The 20,236-nt window shown below is 40.3% G+C and overlaps 1 protein-coding gene across 1 annotated transcript in view; it reads left to right on the top strand.

Moving 5' to 3' along the window:
• LOC134541627 (tryptophan 5-hydroxylase 1) overlaps positions 1-20,236 on the top strand; it is a 115,274-nt gene that overhangs the window by 13,012 nt on the left and 82,026 nt on the right. Inside the window, exons 2-5 of the mRNA XM_063385198.1 lie at positions 13,762-13,975; positions 14,064-14,161; positions 17,472-17,539; positions 18,358-18,408. Coding sequence (XP_063241268.1) covers positions 13,765-13,975; positions 14,064-14,161; positions 17,472-17,539; positions 18,358-18,408 — 428 coding nt within the window. The 5' untranslated portion in view covers positions 13,762-13,764. The remainder of the gene's footprint in view (positions 1-13,761; positions 13,976-14,063; positions 14,162-17,471; positions 17,540-18,357; positions 18,409-20,236) is intronic.

A 20,236-nucleotide genomic window follows, 5' to 3' on the forward strand; every position in this document is an offset into this window, starting at 1 on the left:
GTAAAAGAAGCCATTATTGTATGTAGACAGCTTTCCTCAGTTCTTTGAGTATAAAGGATATTTCTTTGATGCACGGATAGTTTCCTGCACAAAGCGAGCCATGTAGAAATCTTAGCCGGTCAACCAATATGTTTGGATCTTTCCATGATGTATAATCAATCTCTTCTACCACCATCTTACTTGCTTGTTTATTATAAATACTTTTAATATCACAATCGTCCCACTGATCATAATAAGCATTATCAGATTTATTTATTATAACACGACGTTTCCATCGTTTCGGTCTCAGGACATCGCCACATTCTTCGATCTTGTCAGCTCTAGGTGCTTCATCACAGTCTATGCCTTTGTCAACAGCCTCAGAGTCACTGTAACAATCACTGTAGAAGACATCCTCTTCACTAAGATTACCGTATGAATTCGCTATCGATGATGTCGAAGTGTCTTCATCGTCTTCATGCTTCCTTTTTAGGAGTCCATCATTTTTACAAAGAATGGAGGATCTACTGAATATAGGCTTGAATGTATTCTCACTTTTCACGGTGTTGATACTTCCATTAGTTTCAGTCTTCCTGAAGCCATTAGCATCCTTCAATTTATGTTCTTCCTCACGATCGGGTGAGCTAATACCATCACGCTCAGGACAAGGAAAATTATTGTCATAATGCAGATCACTCTTCTTTAGTCTAGTGGATCCATCGGTGTCCTCTATGCCGTAAGTAGTCTTGACTTTACATGTTCTACCATGTCTTTTTAAGCTGTCAATTCGTGTTAACAACCTGCTACAACGATTACAGCTTAACATGTTGCGTAGTGGGTTTCTAGCACAATCATTCTTCTCATGACGTCTAGCATTCCTTCTCATGACAAAATCCTTGCCACAGTATCTACAGCGGCTTCCTTCCGATTCAGCTATAGATAACAAACCACGAGCCATGGTATCTTCTGTGACTAATGTTAGATACAAACTGTCAGTTTTCTCCAATTGGAACCATTTCTTAAATAGAGTTTTTGAAATATTTCATCAGCGAGAGTTAAGTTATCTAATGCAAAGCAAATTGATGCAAGTAGTTCTGGCTGTCGTCAACAGATGGCGCCACGTGTTGCTTGCAGGTAAATAATATATATTTCATTAATGTGGGATGCGGAACGCTCACTATCGATCGCAAATGGAGGTTGGCTTCGATAGTATCCAAGGAGAAAAATGTTCGTCCTTCCTGCTAGTGCTTCTCAGATTTCTCACGGTCCGCCATCTTGGATTACGACGTCACGGCGACCATCTTGTATGGGTGTGACCTTGACCTTTGACCGAAACTGCAGGAATGATCGCAAGCACACGGATTAACCATAAAAATATTGATAATTATAATCAGGAGCACACGGAGAAAACCATAATAAAATTGGCAAGAATAATCAGGAGCACACGGAGAAAACCGCCACAAGTTTTCTTTGATATCATTAAAATACAAAAAAAAATTAATAAAAAATTAAAAATAAAAACGAAAAAAAAAATTCAAACATTCTGCTAGCTTGTGAACTTCTCATTGTTGAGCAAAGATAGAGTTCTAGTACAAGCCAGAATGTTTGAATTTTTTTTTCGTTTTTATTTTTAATTTTTTATTAATTTTTTTTTGTATTTTAATGATATGAAAGAAAACTTGTGGCGGTTTTCTCCGTGTGCTCCTGATTATTCTTGCCAATTTTTTTATGGTTTTCTCCGTGTGCTCCTGATTATAATTATCAATATTTTTATGGTTAATCCGTGTGCTTGCGATCATTCCTGCAGTTTCGGTCAAAGGTCAAGGTCACACCCATACAAGATGGTCGCCGTGACGTCGTAATCCAAGATGGCGGACCGTGAGAAATCTGAGAAGCACTAGCAGGAAGGACGAACATTTTTCTCCTTGGATACTATCGAAGCCAACCTCCCTTTGCGATCGATAGTGAGCGTTCCGCATCCCACATTAATGAAATATATATTATTTACCTGCAAGCAACACGTGGCGCCATCTGTTGACGACAGCCAGAACTACTTGCATCAATTTGCTTTGCATTAGATAACTTAACTCTCGCTGATGAAATATTTCAAAAACTCTATTTAAGAAATGGTTCCAATTGGAGAAAACTGACAGTTTGTATCTAACATTAGTCACAGAAGATACCATGGCTCGTGGTTTGTTATCTATAGCTGAATCGGAAGGAAGCCGCTGTAGATACTGTGGCAAGGATTTTGTCATGAGAAGGAATGCTAGACGTCATGAGAAGAATGATTGTGCTAGAAACCCACTACGCAACATGTTAAGCTGTAATCGTTGTAGCAAGTTGTTAACACGAATTGACAGCTTAAAAAGACATGGTAGAACATGTAAAGTCAAGACTACTTACGGCATAGAGGACACCGATGGATCCACTAGACTAAAGAAGAGTGATCTGCATTATGACAATAATTTTCCTTGTCCTGAGCGTGATGGTATTAGCTCACCCGATCGTGAGGAAGAACATAAATTGAAGGATGCTAATGGCTTCAGGAAGACTGAAACTAATGGAAGTATCAACACCGTGAAAAGTGAGAATACATTCAAGCCTATATTCAGTAGATCCTCCATTCTTTGTAAAAATGATGGACTCCTAAAAAGGAAGCATGAAGACGATGAAGACACTTCGACATCATCGATAGCGAATTCATACGGTAATCTTGGTGAAGAGGATGTCTTCTACAGTGATTGTTACAGTGACTCTGAGGCTGTTGGCAAAGGCATAGACTGTGATGAAGCACCTAGAGCTGACAAGATCGAAGAATGTGGCGATGTCCAAAGACCGAAACGATGGAAACGTCGTGTTATAATAAATAAATCTGATAATGCTTATTATGATCAGTGGGACGATTGTGATATTAAAAGTATTTATAATAAACAAGCAAGTAAGATGGTGGTAGAAGAGATTGATTATACATCATGGAAAGATCCAAACATATTGGTTGACCGGCTAAGACTTCTACATGGCTCGCTTTGTGCAGGAAACTATCTGTGCATCAAAGAAATATCCTTCATACTCAAAGAACTGAGGAAAGCTGTCTACATACAATAATGGCTTCTTTTACTTGTATTTGTGTAATGTTGAGAAGTAATAAAATATTAAAAGTAAAAATTTAATGTTTTTATTTCTTGTATTCTGATTTCCAACTAAGCCTGTGTGTGTTTCCGCTACTGTATGTGTGATCATTACGTTTCCTGTGTGTACTGTGTGTACGTTCCGTTTCCTGTGTGTACTGTGTGTACGTTCCGTTTCCTGTGTGTACTGTGTGTACGTTCCGTTTTCTGTGTGTACTGTGTGTACGTTCCGTTTCCTGTGTGTCCTATGTGTACGTTCCGTTTTCTGTGTGTACTGTGTGTACGTTCAGTTTCCTGTGTGTACTGTGTGTACATTCCGTTTTCTGTGTGTACTGTGTGTACGTTCCGTTTTATGTGTGTACTGTGTGTACGTTCCGTTTTCTGTGTGTACTGTGTGTACGTTCCGTTTTCTGTGTGTACTGTGTGTACGTTCCGTTTTCTGTGTGTACTGTGTGTACGTTCCGTTTCCTGTGTGTACTGTGTGTACGATCCGTTTCCTGTGTGTACTGTGTGTACGTTCCGTTTCCTGTGTGTACTATGTGTACGTTTCGTTTCCTGTGTGTACTGTGTGTACGATCCGTTTCCTGTGTGTACTGTGTTCATGGTCTATATGTCTGATATTGACATGACCCGGACTTGCGGTCCGTGCCTTTACGATGACGGTGCTGTCTTTTCGTTGTCGGTGCTTCCAAAATGTGCTGCCTTTTCGATGGCGGTGCTGTCTTTTAGATGTCGGTGCTTCCAAATGTGCTGCCTTTTCGTTGTCGGTGCTTCCAAATGTGCTGCCTTTTCGATGGCGGTGCTGTCTTTTAGATGTCGGTGCTTCCAAATGTGCTGCCTTTTCGTTGTCGGTGCTTCCAAATGTGCTGCCTTTTTTTTAATTGTGCTTCCAGAATGTGCTTCCTTTTTGTTGATGGTCCTTCTATTTTTAATGTTGTTTTGACTCTAGTATTATTGTAGATGTTTCTTGATTTGACTAGCGTATTATTCCATACGGTGCATGTATATAAGCGAGTCCTAGACAGCAGGGCGCTCAGTTTGTTACTGACGTCGGCGGTGTAAGGATCACCTAGTTTATTTCTTCTGGTGGATTAATCACGTAATTACCTGTTCTTGCGAACTCGATGGCATCTTTACCGACTTTAACGTCGAACTCGATGGAGGTTGTACCATCGTCTACGGGAACCTTTACGACAGCTACGACGGAGAAGGAGCAGATTCCGTTGACAACCACGTCGACAACACTGGAGGAGATTTCAACAGACGCGATACCACCAGCAGAAGAGACTTTAATCCCGGTAGTGCTGGCTGTGCAGGAAAACTCGACGAACTTCGTTTCGCCCTCGTTGGAGACTTCAATGGATGCGGAATCGACAACAACTAACGAACATCGGTGCTGTTACTGTGACAAGATTTTCTCAAACAGCAGCAATGCTCGACGGCATGAGAAGAGAGAATGTGCCAAGAACCTATATCGTAAAATGTTTGTTTGTGAGAAATGTCATAAGCAGTTTGCCAGAAAAGATAATATGAAAACGCACATGAAGACATGTAAAGGTCCTGTTGTGCGGCAGAAAGTAAAGGTTTCGGTGCAACAGCGATGCGTCGATGTTCATAAGAGTATGCCTGGAAATGGTACTACTGTTGCAACGTCCATATCTGGATCGGGTCTGAAAGGTTCGTCTACATCGGCACGGTATCCTTGCAGCTACTGTGATATGTCGTTCACATTTTCCCATGATGCACGAAGACATGAGCGGAGCAAATGCAAAAAGAATCCTTCTCGTATAAAGTTTCGATGTGATGATTGTCATGAATGGTTTACTCGAATTGATAGTTTGCGACGACATGCGAAAATATGTAAAGGTGAAGTCCGTGTGCCTACTGCTGAACTACCTGCAGACATTTCGACTCCTCGCTTTAGATTGAAGGCTCGTGAGCGTACAATCAAAAAAACAGATGCGCAGCAACCGATTGCTATGACGACTGAACATGGACCTAAACCTAAGACTGTGTTCGGAGCATTACAAGTGAACGATTATGGCTTCTACTTGGCGCAGACTGCATTTCGTGGAACGTTGAAAGACTACTATTATCTAAATACGTTCGGTGAGTCGAAGGATATTTGTACTTTTCTTGATGATATCAGACAGGACATAATCAATCAGCTTACTGATGACGTAGCAACAAACGGACCATTAAAATATAACTTGTGGTTGGACTGTCTATATGGAAAGCCATATCCGTTAGATGACAAAGTGAAAAAGTGTGCATTCAAGACATCGGCTACAGTAATTTACAGTTCTAACGATGTGAAGCAAACTGTTAAACACGGTATCCAGAAACTCTGTCAAGAAGAGGAGAACTATGTCAGTAAAGGATCTGGTTGGACTCTGTCTAGTATAAACCGATTGGAGCTAAGAATAAGTCATTTCACACCGATGCGGAACTAAATGATTGATTATAAATTTGCTAGCTTTCGTAAGTGATGCTGTAGTAGAATAGAAATTATGTAATAAATATTCTGTTTGTAAAAGAACTTGCGGTGTTTAATTCCTCGAACCTGTTACTATTATGTTAAATTGATGTTATATTTAATTTTTTTGTATCGGCCAGGGGTCGAACCAAGGATAGGAACTGACCGGGTCAATCAGTATATTGATTGCAAATTTATTTAATAAATTTTGGAACTTTTCCCGAATTTCTAGCTAAATAATTACGGATTTTCAAGATGGCGGCCAAATTTCAAGATGGCGGGCACCTTAGTAATAAATGATTACTGCACTCTAGCGGGTAAGAGTTAAACTAACATGGCGTCAGCGCACTCTAGCCGACGATACAATGATGATGGTTTCCAGCATCGAAGACAAGATGGCGGACATGACGTCATACTAGGTGAAGATATGTATACTATGACATAAGTGGTGGGGGTCAGTATGCCAGCGCCCTCCACGAGGGAACGATCGGTAGCCATTTTTAATTTTTTTTGCACTCGTCGGGTTCGAACCGAGGACTCCGAACTCCGTGTCTAAAAAGTATGTTTTTTATAAATAATTTATTAAATTTTTATTAAATGGATTTTTTATAATTTTTAAATTTTTTTTCATTAAAATCGGATAATAAATAAAAAAGTTAAAGATGGCGGCCGTAACAAAATTTGCAACGGTGACATCATCATCCAATATGGCTGCCATGACATCCTTATTTTCAAGGTCGGCGGCTTATAAGCGGCTAGCTCTTAGGAGTTTTAAGCCGCTTTTAGGAGTTTTCGTTTTTTCTAGGGCAAAGCGACTTTTGAGGATTTTCGAAATCCTAATTTTTGAACTGTGGAATTATTTGAGATTTTTTGGCGGAAATTTTTTTCAAAAAAATGTAAATTTTGGCGATTTTTGAGGAATTTTGGGCAATTTTTGCCCAATTTTGGCGAATTTTGAGGGTCAAAGGTCAAGGTCAAACTTGTCCCGTTACGCTATGTCCCGTTACACTCCTCCAAGATGGCCGCCGTGACGTCACAATCCAATATGGCGGACCGTCTCCTCGCTCCTCGCGCCTGCGCCTGTCCCAGCTTGCCCTATTATATACTACTGGATACATTTATTTCTTGACATTTATCCATCAATAATATTGTGCAAACGTTCGTCAGTGTCAATAATATGTTCACTTCCAAAAAAGTGATATTTACATATAAAAAATTCTGTTGATGTTTTCAGGGCCTACGGACCACGACATGAATAACTAGCTAAAACTTTTCTTTAATAAACACAATGTTCTCTACGGAAATAGTCTTTCTTCATCGCCCAAACCTCAGTGTGTTCTGCCCCGAACAAATCTTCACCAGGACCGTTCTCTGACTCTTGTTCTTCCCCGCATCACAGTACCCTGAGATTTCCCGCATCACTGTGCACAGAGCTTTCCCGCATACCTGTGCACAAGGATTTCCCGCACCACTGTGACCTGAGTTTTCCCGCATCACTGTGCCCAGAGATTTCCCGCATCATTTTGCCCTGAGCTTTCCAGCATCACTGTGCCCATAGCTTTCCCGCATCACAGTGCACAGAGCTTTTCCGCATCACAGTGACCTGAGCTTTCCCGCATCACTGTGACCTGAATTTTCCCGCATCGCTGTGCCCAAAGCTTTCCCGCATCAGTGTGTCTAGAGATTTCCCGCATCACTATGGCCAGAGCTTTCCCGCAATACTATACCCTGAGCTTTTCTGCATCACTGTACCATGAGCTTTAACACATCACTGTGCCCAGAGCTTTCTCCGTGTTTATGCATGTTTTACCTGGGCCCAACTTCACTAGCTATGGTCTAGTTTCAATATAGGGGAGTTAATCATGTCTTCAGTCGCTGCCATGGCTGGCCAATCCCCGAACGAAGCACACCATGCTTGGCATGGCCAATCCCCATCATAACTAGGCATATAGACTTCAGCCTGATACGCATCTAGATATTTCCCTAACCCGGACCTTTACTACAAACGCACTAGTACTAGGTAGATTAGGGGGAATAATGAATCCCCGTTGGCTGCACATAAGCATCTTGAGTAGGGGGCAGCAGCTAGCGCCTCTCTCTTTCCCCCCTTACCCAACAAACATGCCATGTCAGACCTATGGTACCTATGCTGGAAGGTGATATGAAAAAATTCAAATTTCGATTTTATTTTCATACACTTTGTGCTCGAAAAAATATTTTCATTAAGTCTATTCCAGCCAAAAGCTAGGTATGATAAATTATCCATGCCCAATACACCAAAACATGGTTGTAATAAATCATGTTGATTTCATGCAAATAATAGTGTCGTAATACATTATTGTAGCGTGTGTTAGCACCCCGCCTGCTCACACTGAGTTTTATACCTGAGTTATAACCCATGCACCTTCTCTTTGGTACTTTTCGTCCACCGCGAGCATGCTTATTGGGTAGAAGAGGAAGTTCCCCTTCCTCTTCCAACCGCCACTGCTAATTTTACTGGATTACGCTCGCCAGCAACTGAAGTTAGCTTTCCGTATCGTGAATAATTACTTTCGGCTTGGCATATACAGACGAGGGTGGATTTCCAAGTTCATATTTATCTTGGAACATTATTGAAACTTAATGTACGAAGCATCTTATAGGTTCTCGAACATTCCAAAATGTTATAGCTAACATGTTCGCGTATTCAATGCAGCCAAAAGCTTTCTAATTTTCTTTATTAATTGAATCCTCCATTTTCGTAGAATTTCTATAAAAATTCTCGTTAATAATGACATGGTCATTGGCCTGTCACAGATAGGCAGGTTCTGTACCTTGCCGCTAGTGAAAGCTCCCATGAACATAGCACACCCATTTACTCTCAGAAGCTAAGCATTGAAAATTTTTATTTGCCCCTTAAGATAAGTGTTCCTGTTACTAAAAAAAGGCTCGTGTAATTCAATACATGTGATAGAAGTGAAAATTCTTTGGCAATTTAAACTTCGAGTCGTAAGTATAGGCTATCGTAAGGTGTAAAACGGCAGAGAGGGAGGAAGAGGGAGGGAGAGAGAGAGAGAGAGAAAGAGAGATAAAGAAGACAATTTTATAAATAAACTTTTATTAACAAAATCAGTTCTCGTTTAAATAACTGCCCAGGCTATCTAAAAAAAATTAATCAGTCAATAATGATTCATTAACAATAAATATTACTCACTACTGAAATAATCACACCATAAAATGTTATATTAAGATGGTCAGGACCCCAACTATAACACGAAAAAAATTCTGACTACAATTTACACACGTTTTAAAAAAGTAAATCAACTTCAATAATATTTTTTTTATCCTCAACCACATTTATAATATTACTTAGAATTACTCAACAAAACATTTTATGCAATTTAATAAAAAGATAACAGAGCGCGGTTTTTTGCTTTCTTTTCTTTTTCAAGTATTTTAGAATCCTAGCATTTTTGTATTTATTATAAATTTAATTTAAAAAGAAATAAATTAATAAACATGAATTGAAAATAAATATTACTCATTTAAAAATAACAGCTCAAGATATAAATAATTATTTATCAATAAATAATGATTAATTAACAATAAATATTACTCACTTTGAAGTACTCACACAATAAAAAAATTGTTTATTAAATATAAAAGCTAGGATTAATTATAATAAATTAGTTATTAATTTAAATATATATTGTTACGATTTACCGCGGGTTCGTAAAGAATAGCCCAATTAAAGATTTTTATCACACACACTATTATTTATTACCACTACTTGTCACTTACAAATAATCTTCTAAATTGGCAAATAATTAATTACACTTAAAGAAAGGTCTATTCCCCAGTCACTCGTTTCTCACAATCCACACGCCTCTCTGGGCTGCACCTCTGGCGCAACTCTCGCCGCAGCACCCCTCGTGGTCCTCCGTCGCCGTACTCCGCCGCCGCCGTCACACTCTTCGCCGAGATCCCACTCGACGCCTCGCTCGGAACTTCACTCGGGACTCCACCGCGCCCGCGACTCTATCGCCCGGAAGCTCCGCCGCGGGAAAACTCCCGACTCCACTGAACTCACTCACTCCCTGCCCTGGAACCTTCGTCCAAGGACTTCGCCACTCTGCCGCACCCGCGGCACTATCGCCCGGAAACTCCGCCGCGGGAGAACTCCCGACTGAACACTCCGAACTGACTGACTGACTCAGACTGACGTCCTCGGGCCTATATATAGGCCCCAGCGAAATTCCAGAACTCACGAGAGCGGCCGGGGCCAGTCGCGTCATCGCGAGCCGTCCCGACGGCAGAAATCTCTCGAAACACGTGTCGGCGGCTCGCGCAACTCCCAGCTGTCCGGTGTCAGTTACGTGTCAAAGGCAGGGCACCGCGCGGGGAGTGCGGAGTGTTGGAGGGAGATAAAGCGGCGACCCAGGTGCGCACGGCACATCTCATGTTACGGCGTGCACCTGCGCGTGACGTGGCCTTGCTAACGTTCGTAACAATATTATGTATAGCATAGATGATATCGAGCATTCTTCCAGATTGATTTTGTAATTCTAAAAATATCACCTTATGATTGAGCTACAGTGCAAAAAATTATGCCGATATGCTACATAGATCTTCTGCAAATAATTCATAGCCATTGATAATGTTCTGCCGTCGAATGAATGTACAATGACATGTCCGCAGCTCCGCGACCGGAAAAGGGACTTATCTTACGGTAAAACTTTACACTATAACCATATTGCCACAAAGTGAAAATAAAAATAAAAAACATTTAGTATTCCACGCACGGTATTTGTTTAAACATTTAACTAGCTTGGGCTTAGTTTGACTTCAATATTTACACGCTCGTGGATTCATAATTATAATACGATGTTTGATTTAGTTTATCAAATAATTATTCGTGAATTACCCTGTCAAACTAAAGCGTGAAAAGCATTATTCCAGCAAAAATTATTTAGTTACACGGCTAAAACAATACTCATATAACACTGTTTAACAATACTGTTTAACACAAGACATTAAAAATATACGTACTTGAAAGTACACAGTTTTCTTGCGAATATGGCCCGTGGCGCGGTGCACAATAATAAGCTCACACCCCGTTGTGTTGCCCTCTGCCCTAATACTCCCTTACTAGATACCAGCAAGTCGGCTGGCGTCAGGCGGGTCCCTACCGCCGCGACACGCCTATCCCTGCAGCATGGCGGGGTTCAACCTAAGCCGTACGCCACCACGTGGAGCCCGCTCAAGGGAACGAGTTCTCCGCAACCTTTTAGCGTCAGATACCGTTCTCAACCTAAACGTTGCATTAAAATTCGACCTTGAAATTTTATCGCGCCCAAAGAAGTTTCACTTTAAAAATCGTTTTCGACGAAATATGTTGTTAATATTTAAAATATTTCCAATTTCAAATCGTCTCAACGCTGTGTCCACTAAGATATTGATCAATTTTTTTTTCCAAATCCTATTTATTTTTCAACCATTTCTCGTTTAAAAATTGTTTCAGATAAAATATTTAGGCAAACATTTTTAAGTTTTATAATTATTTTTACTTATATAATTTATTTTTTGCAAAATTAATGGCCTATAATAAAGTTTAAATTATTATGTGGAAATTTGCCGGAAGTCGTCTCATAACGACCGCAATATGGAGTATTTATTTTAAATGTATCTAAAAGCTTTTTGAGGATTTTTTTTTTTGCGTCTTCGCCGGTATTTACAGAGGTGAAGGTAGACATTTACTTTAAGACACTTCATAGCGATGACTTAAAGCGATCCAACTCGATGTAACATCTGAACTGGCGAGGGAACTGTCTTAATTACGTCGGCGATTCAAGCGGAGGAACTGACGGGAAGCCGAGGTTTCGACTGTCCTTTGTCCCGTGGCGTGTGACGGTAGCTGTCTCTCAAAGAGGCCTTATCGCGGCGGCACAAAGAGCTACTCCTCGCGGACTCCTGTCGACCGCCTCGGCAGAAATATTGCACTGCCCACTGATACTTTGTCCGGTTATCATTGGTTGTAGGATTGCAACTGACATGTGTGGTTATTGTTTCTGTGACTACGTACTTTCCACTCGGTTTTTTCCTTTGCGAATTTATCGAAAGCAAAAATTTTTGTTTGACTGTTTGGCTAAGTGGTTTATTGCTCATAAATAGTCGCTAGCGTTTAGATAGAATTTGGTTTATAGAAATTTTGGTAAGTCGATTAATTAAAAAAATTTCAGATGCTTTAGATGTTAGTAAAATAGATTTAGACCTTCTTAAATCCAAAATTTTGAAGAATGGGCAAGTTTTTAGTTCATTACATACTTATCCAGTGCATACGTTTGCGACTAAACTAACGCTCTAAACCAAACAAAAAAAACATGCTATTAGGGGAAAAAACTAAGACATATATTTTTTATATGTTTGTGTTTCTAATTTTTTTAAATGTTTGTAACTTAGGAATTCAAATTTAAAGTAATTTTGTGATATCTACCGATTGTTTCCACAAATAGGTAATGAAATTCAAACAATCTCCAAAAAAAAAAAAAAAAATGCAAAATGTTTCTTCACAAACATAGCCAAGGTGTTAAGCTAAATAACAAAATCAAATAGCAGACAACTTTAAAGTGCTATGTTGAAGTGGACATTTCGTGAAATCAAAATCAACTTTCGCTATCATGGTTTACCAAATTTATTTTACTAAATATTTATTTCAGAAAATGCATTAAAGTATATAATTTCGAAAGAATATAACATGGCTACAAAAATAAAATTACAATTGATTACCCAAGAGTCAAATATAATTAAAAATTCTGAAAAAAGTACAAAATATATTATAATAAAAATACAAACATATACCAAAATTTATAATAACCTAAATAGTTATATACAGATTTAAACCTAAACTAAAAACAGTTAAAAATTATTAAAAGAGCTAGCATCAATTAAACTTTACAACTAAACTCTTTGAATTATTATACATTTCCGTTTATAATTTAAATAAAGTTTAAGATACAACGTCCTATACAAATTTCGGGAGTGCGTGAATCAACTAGAAGAAACATATTTTAAATCTTCAATTTAAACTTTATCTTCCAAAAGGTTCGTTCAACCAACGAGTCTTTTCATGTCATAAGTTCAAAAAGAATATACACACTCGTATAATTTAGGTGTCAAAAACTTGGTAACCATATTTTCCTACAAAAAAAAATTAAAGCACTGAAGTTCTCATTTACAACCAGCATATATTGATTGCAAAAAAAAAAAAAAAGGACTCATAAAATTTGCCAATTTACAATTCTTCCAAAATGCGTGAGCAACGATTTAGCATTTATATTGGCAAAAGGCGTAATTAAAAGCAAGACTTCTTTTTACGACGAAGCAAATGTCAACACCAACGCCACAAAAAAAGGATCAAAAGTGCTTACAGTTCTCGTCGATGTTGTGCGAAGCATTCGTTAGCTATAGCAAAAAAGCATTTTAATTACATGCCAATAAAACGCAGTAAAGTTTCAAACCACTCGTGTATTAAGTTACCTAAGCCCGCAACCGAACAATCGTACTCCAGGCTTTCGTAGGAACGGCAAGTCCACATCAAGCCACGACACAGCAAGTCACTGCACAGCAAGCCACGAACGTAGAAATATTTTATATAATTTAAACCCTTTTCTAGCAAATATTTTCCCGATAGACACGCCGCCTTAAACCCTAACGCATCCATACTTCTCACGCGCTACCAACCTGACGAGGTTCGTCGCCTGACTTCACTTCCCAAGCACAGAAACACGCCAGATGCTCGCACGTACTTCCGTTATCTGATAGCCAAGGTCAGCCTTGAGATCGTTTTAAGTGAGATTACTAAACGATGGTATGTCATCGCCTTCCGAAGCTTGGAGGTGAATCAACGAACCCGAGATGTTTGTTTCACCAGCCAGAACCTCTAAACCACTTAACCAAGAGGTTTCATTGAGTTATATTAAAATAACTCCATATAATTTTAGTTCTAACAAGTATAAATTTAGTTTAAAAATACTTTTAATAAAATTTGATTAATATTGTTTAGTTCTACTTAAATAATTCTCTAATAGATTTGATCTAAATTATTGTGTTAATTGATGAAATATATGCCCGTGCGTGTGTGCCCTGTGACGGCACTCGTGCAAGTGCTGAGGTTGACTCGCCGTGACAATTGGCCAGGACATGGGCGTGAACGTGCTGCACATCGAGTCGCGGCCGTCGGCCCGCCGGCCCGCCGAGTTCGAGATCCTGGTGGACGTGCAGTGCGACAACCGCCGCATGGAGCAGTTGGTGCGCCTGCTGCGGCGCGAGGTGTCCGCCATCAACCTGGCCGAGTTCGAGGGCGGCGAGGACCTGCCGCCCCCCACGCCGCTCTCCGCCGCCGCCAGCTTCGGTGCGCTCCGCCGCTTCGCCGCCTCACTGCCTCACGTTCAGCTCGCCGAGGTACTGTCTAACACTGCGGACGTGTCGGCTCGTTGCAGACTTCGGGGACATGCCGTGGTTCCCGAAGAAGATCTCGGACCTGGACCGCGCGCAGAGGGTGCTCATGTACGGCAACGAGCTGGACGCCGACCACCCCGTGAGTCGACCCCCGGCTGATCTTCCCGGCCTCCCACACGGAGTCAGCAGACGTGGTTGAAGTCACTTGTTTATACCTCGTCGCCGCCATGGTGTTTCGCCCAAAACGCTAGATGATTGTTTGTAAGAATGAATTATAATTTCCGTCTTTAAAAAACAGCCAATTTCATTAAAAAAAAGTGGGTGGTCTAATACTGCTTCCACAATGAAAACACTACACTCAAGCCAATGTTTTAGGTATCCAACCAATATGGCGCAAAAATTAACTGAATGATAAAAAAAACTGCTTCATACACTTGCCATGGATTCAAGCAGACGTGGCCTCTCTGTGGGTTTGCATCTCTTCGACAGCAAGACCACTGCCATCTTGATCGCAGGCGTTCGTGGTCAGGGGTTGAACTGATTCTTAGCATTTCTGAGTTGAGACCACACAGAAAAAAAAATTTGTTCTTCTACAAATGATTCATTTGGAAACCAGTTGACAAGAAATAATCCGTAATACTACAATAAGTATATTTTTACGAGTATAGTGTGGGGATAAGACTGGGTTCGTAAGGTACAGCCCAATAAATTGGTTCAGTTTTATTTATTACTAATGTCTATGCCATAAATTTAATTAATGCACTCAAGATCTCTGTCCACAACAATTAGTCTTACACTAGTGATTGAAACATTAACACTTTCAACTGGAGCTTGGATCGACAGTGGCTCGCTCTTCTGTCCGCTTCCTTCGCACACTCACCCACTCCGCGCCGCAGTACAGTCCCCAGCTATCGCTCGTCGCACCCGACTGGCTCGCCAGGCCTTCTCGCAGGTATCGCCTCCTGATAGATCCGGTTCGCTCAGCAAGGGCCACTTGCCCTCTTCAACTCTCGCTGATCGCACGGTATCGCCAGTATCACTCCTTGAGGGGGATACTCTCCGCTGCTCCGCTCTTCGCTCTTCTCTCCCGCGGAGGCCAGCGTTTCTGTTTTTATATTCTTGGCAGACTTTCTGGAACCGTCTTGAGGGGGGGGGGGGGGGGGGGAGTGTCGCGTCCCCTTGGGCCAACCGGACGCCCGAAAAGTCCAGACAGGCGGTGTTTATTCGCGCCACTCCGCGCGGCTGCCTCGGGAAACCCGCAGAATTCCCATGTCACTAAAAGGGCCATTGACAATGCCCTGACACGGGACGGCGAGAGGGGAGCGGAAGGGAGAGGGGGATGGCGAGGACCCTTGTAATCCGGCCAGGCACGCGTGGAATGCCTTACGTCACGTGACTCAGTGGCCGTGCGGGGCCGCCAGCCAGCTCCGAACCTGGTGCGCGACGCGTCCTGTCTGCGTTTGTAACACTATTGTAACTTTGTACAACACATGTATATGGTTATTTTTGGATGTATAAATTACGTTTTTCCAGATAATACTTAGTATTTCTTACGAAAATTGGTGCATAATTTCATATTTTAATTAAAGTTTAATTCAAGAATTAAATTTTAAACCATGGAAAATATAATCGAACATTCAACCATTGGACTTTATTTTGTTGTATCATGCTTATTATGTGCGCAGTTGATACTGGAAAGCTATTCAGGGAATGGTGTACAAAATAATTTTAACTATTGGAGGCACTCTGACAACACAGAGCATAAATGCTTAGCCCAGCTTTACTGCGAATACTATCTTGTAGTGATAGTTGTTTTCATGTAAATGTACAAATTTACAAATATCTGTAATTCTACATGAATATTTCTGTTCCACTTGCAAAAGTAATTTACAATGCACACAATAAAAGTAGTGATGTGCCAGACGTTTCGGCAGGCGAGTTGCAGCCATCTTCAAGGGCAATGAAGAAGGCTGCAGCACGGCAGGAACACCCAGGAAGTAGCAAAGCCATAACGCACAGGCACACACTCGGTGAACACAGCGCAAGGAAGGCGGGAGAGAAAGTCGGCCATGGCCTATGGTGATGAGTCATCCCAGCATTTGCCTGTAGATATTTCGGGCAACTCTGGGAGAAATTAATATTTGTGGCCAAGCATCCCAAATGCGACACCAAAGTTGTACCACTACGCCGCATTGACAGGTTATTGCTGCGTCAGCGTGTTGTGATTGTTGTACATTTTGAGCAATCGAGTGGAGGTAACATAACAGTCTAAAATTGAACTTTACATGCCAGTAAAGGTCAAACTGAAGGCGGAATTACCATAGCCCGTCGCCTCCTTCCGTCATCCGTCCGTCACTTATTCGTCCGTCAGCGCCACGCAGCTAGCCAAGCGATTTACAGCATGACTTCATCCGTCCGTCAAAATACTTTCCCAAGTAAGTGCTACTAACAATCTGTTTTCTCTCGGGGATTTATATAGATTTTGTTTGCTACTTATGTCGTTTTTGTGTACGTGTTTTATTATCATATCCTCGGAAAAATATAGAGTCGTGATTTAATTGTTTGGATATGATTTATAAGAACCGCAATGTTATTATACAAAACTTCTGTACGACCTATACGAGCACCACCGGCCTGTATACTAGTAACAATTGACTGCCGCAGCTAAAACCATAGATATAATCCAACCGTACGTCCATCAAAAGTATGAGTTTGCCAAACTTTTTACGTGCCGAAAAATGCATTTATTTGGGCCCTCTGATTGGCTGCAGGTCACGTGACAGGCGGAGGTGACGGACTTTTGTAATCGCGGCTGAACTCCAGGAATGAAAGTAAACTGGTCAGACCACGGAGACAGGCGGAATGCCAGGAGATGGAAGAAATTGGGGCGCCCCAAGTCAGCCCGTCGTCTCACGTCTGCGTCCACTCGCGGTCCCCACGATACTAGGAAACCCAGCCCGGATCCACAATCGCTTCTGTACAGCTGTCAGTTTAATATTACGACCAACCACTTGTGCTTTCTGCATTGGACTCATGTCAATCAACACTGTATACATTATTTCGTACTTTTACAAGAATAGTCCTTGGAAACTCAGTCGACAACGATACCACTAGTAAAACTGCAAGACAGAGCTTTGTACCATTTGCAGTTTCACAAAGCGCTGTCTTGAAGTTTTACAAGTGATATCGTCGGCAACTGAGTTTCCGATGATTTTTGCTTGTAAAAGTGCAAAAAAATGATTTGAAGAAACTATGCCATCTTGTTATTTGGCTCTGTTAATGAAATTTTACTTTTGAGAAAAATTGAGCTGCTCACATTTCCAAAAGGAAAGGTATAGGACTGAGTCCAAGATAAATCCATAATTAAGCTTAAGTAGGAAAAAATTATAATAAATGAAAATACCAACGCTCCTTACAAAAATATATTTTGAAGATTTTTATGCCTGTAGGGTTTCAAAGACCCGGTGTACCGGAAGAGACGCGTGGAGTTCGCTGACATAGCCAGCTCATACAAACAGTGAGTATATTACATCTCAAATTTTGATTGTTGTGATTGATTAAAATAAATAAATATTAAAATAATTACATTCTAGTGGAGGTAACATAAAAGGCTAAAAATTAATTGTACTTGCAAGTAATTTGCTTGGTAGCTCAAAACCAAACGAGGCTAAAGTCATAATTGGGGAGCAATTGATAATTATTTTCCATCAATATACATATTATACTTGTGGTCGACAAGAAACACATGATTAATTTATTCCAAATGGACTACTTTATACAACAGCCACATGTGCATATACTCGTATAATATAAACTTGATTTGTTTGTTTGATTCAACTGGAACTTTGGATTTATGCTCTTGTAACTCTCGCTAAATGCTTTAGTAACATTTAGTGTATGGTGTTATTATTCGTTGTGAAATAAACGTCTAAAAAACAATATAGAATAAAACTAAAATCGCAAAATTTAGACTTGAGAGACGTTTGGCTGTGAGGTACAGATATACACATTTTATAGGATAATATCTAGATTTATTACCTTAGTATTATACACAAGAGTCCACACAGTTGTTACAATAGGCACTTAATAGTAATGATATTGATTAGAAAATAATTTTATGTGTGAATAAATGTATAAGTACATGAGTTAAGTTAGGAGTCTGCTACTGTAACTTCCTCGTGTAGGAAGCAATAACCCAGAGAGTTTAATTTGTGTCTTATCGTCAGAAGGTGTGAGCTGTCATGTATATACGTGAAGTTGTCGGTGGTAAATTAATTAGATTTCTCATTTCCCTGTCTCTTTCTCGCTCTCTCTCGACACTGACGCGCGCTGTAGCGGCCAGCCAATCCCGAAGGTGCAGTACACCTCCGAAGAAATACAAACTTGGTAAGTTTGGGACTACAGCTCCCTACCCTCGCCTATTACTCCACTCAAACACATTTACCCTACGCTCAGCATAAGTTCGTTATGAATGCTCAGTTTTTAGTCGTATTATTTTATCTAAGCTATTATTATATAATGAGATATAGGCTATACCTAAGTCTTCGCCTGTCCGATTGTATCAGGTATATCTTTGACTTAGCATGTACTATTAACAAAGATACTGTGTACTCTTTCAGGAGTTTCAGATAGCGACAAAGTAGTATAGGAATGACGGAACTAGATCTGGCGCCGGCGCGTGGTGCCGGTGCCGGTGTCCGCCATCTTGGATTGTGACGTCACAGCGGCCATCTTGGATGGTTGTGACCTTGACCTTTGACCTTGACCTTGAATTTGATCCTCAAAATCCGCCAAAATTGGGCAAAATTTGCCCAAAATTCCTCAAAAATCGCCAAAATTTCCATTTCTGTGGAAAAAAGTTCCGCCAAAAAATTTCAAAAAATTCCACAAATTAAAAATTTCTCTTTTCGAGGGAAAAATTTCCCGTTTCGAGGGAAAAATTCCCGTTTTTAGTCCTTAAAAATCCCAGCGGCTGAAAATTCCTAAAACTGGCTTAAGCATCCTTAACTCAAGCCTCAGTTAAGCCATTTCTAGGAATAAGGATGTCATGGCAACCATTTTGAAATATGACGTCACCGTTGCAATTTCCGTTACGCCCGCCATCTTTAAAATCTTCATTTATTATCCGATTTTAATGAAAAAAAATTTAAAATTTATATCAAAAAATCAATTAATAAAATTTTAATATATTTTTTTTAAAAACAAACATTAACGACACGGAGCTCAGAGTCCTCGGTTCGAACCCGACGAGGTCAAAAAAAAATAAAAATGGCGACAGATCCTTCCACCACGGAAGTCACCTACAGACTAACCTACCACCACTTTTTATCATCTAGTATGACGTCATGGCCGCCATCTTGTCTTCGATGCTGGAGACCACCATCTTGTTTTCGGCTGCTAGAGTACGCTGACGCCATGTTAGTTTAACTCTTACCCGCTAGAGTGCAGTAATCATTTATTATTGCTGTGACACCCGCCATCTTGTCATCTGGCCGCCATCTTGAAAATCCGTAATTATTTAGCTAGAAATTCGGGAAAAATTCCAAAATTCATCAAAAAAATCACTCATTAATTTACAGATTGATTCGATCAGTTTCAGTCCTTGGTTCGATACCCGATCGATGCAATAATGTTTAATTTTATGAAAAAATAATAACTTCAATAAGCCACGTTTAACATTCTTAAAGAGACATTAAAACCTTTACTGTCATCATCATCCTATAAGCCACCAACACCAACATATTGGTAATTCATAATTTTAATGCTAGAGATTCGGGAAAAAGTTCAGATATCATTAAATAAATTTCCAATCAATGTACTGATTAATTAGATCGACTAAGGTCCTTGGCACGATCCTGGACGATGAAAAAAATATCAATTTAACATAATAGTAACAGGTTCGAGAAATAAAACACCACAAAGTCTTTTACAAACATAATATTTATTACACAATTTCTATTCTACTACACGAACACTTACGAAAGCCAGCAAATTTACAATCATTTAGTTCCGCAGCGGTGTGAAATGACTAATTCTTAGCTCCAATCGGTTTATACTAGAAAGAGTCCAGCCAGAACCTTTACAGACATAGTCCACCTCTTCTTGACAGAGTTTCTGGATACCGTTTTTAACAGTTTGCTTCACATCGTTAGAACTGTAAATTACTGCAGCCGATGTCTTGAATGCACACTTCTTCACTTTGTCATCGAACGGA

The sequence above is a fragment of the Bacillus rossius genome, chromosome 1, assembly GCF_032445375.1.
Source record: "Bacillus rossius redtenbacheri isolate Brsri chromosome 1, Brsri_v3, whole genome shotgun sequence".
Taxonomy (NCBI): Eukaryota; Metazoa; Arthropoda; class Insecta; order Phasmatodea; family Bacillidae; genus Bacillus; species Bacillus rossius.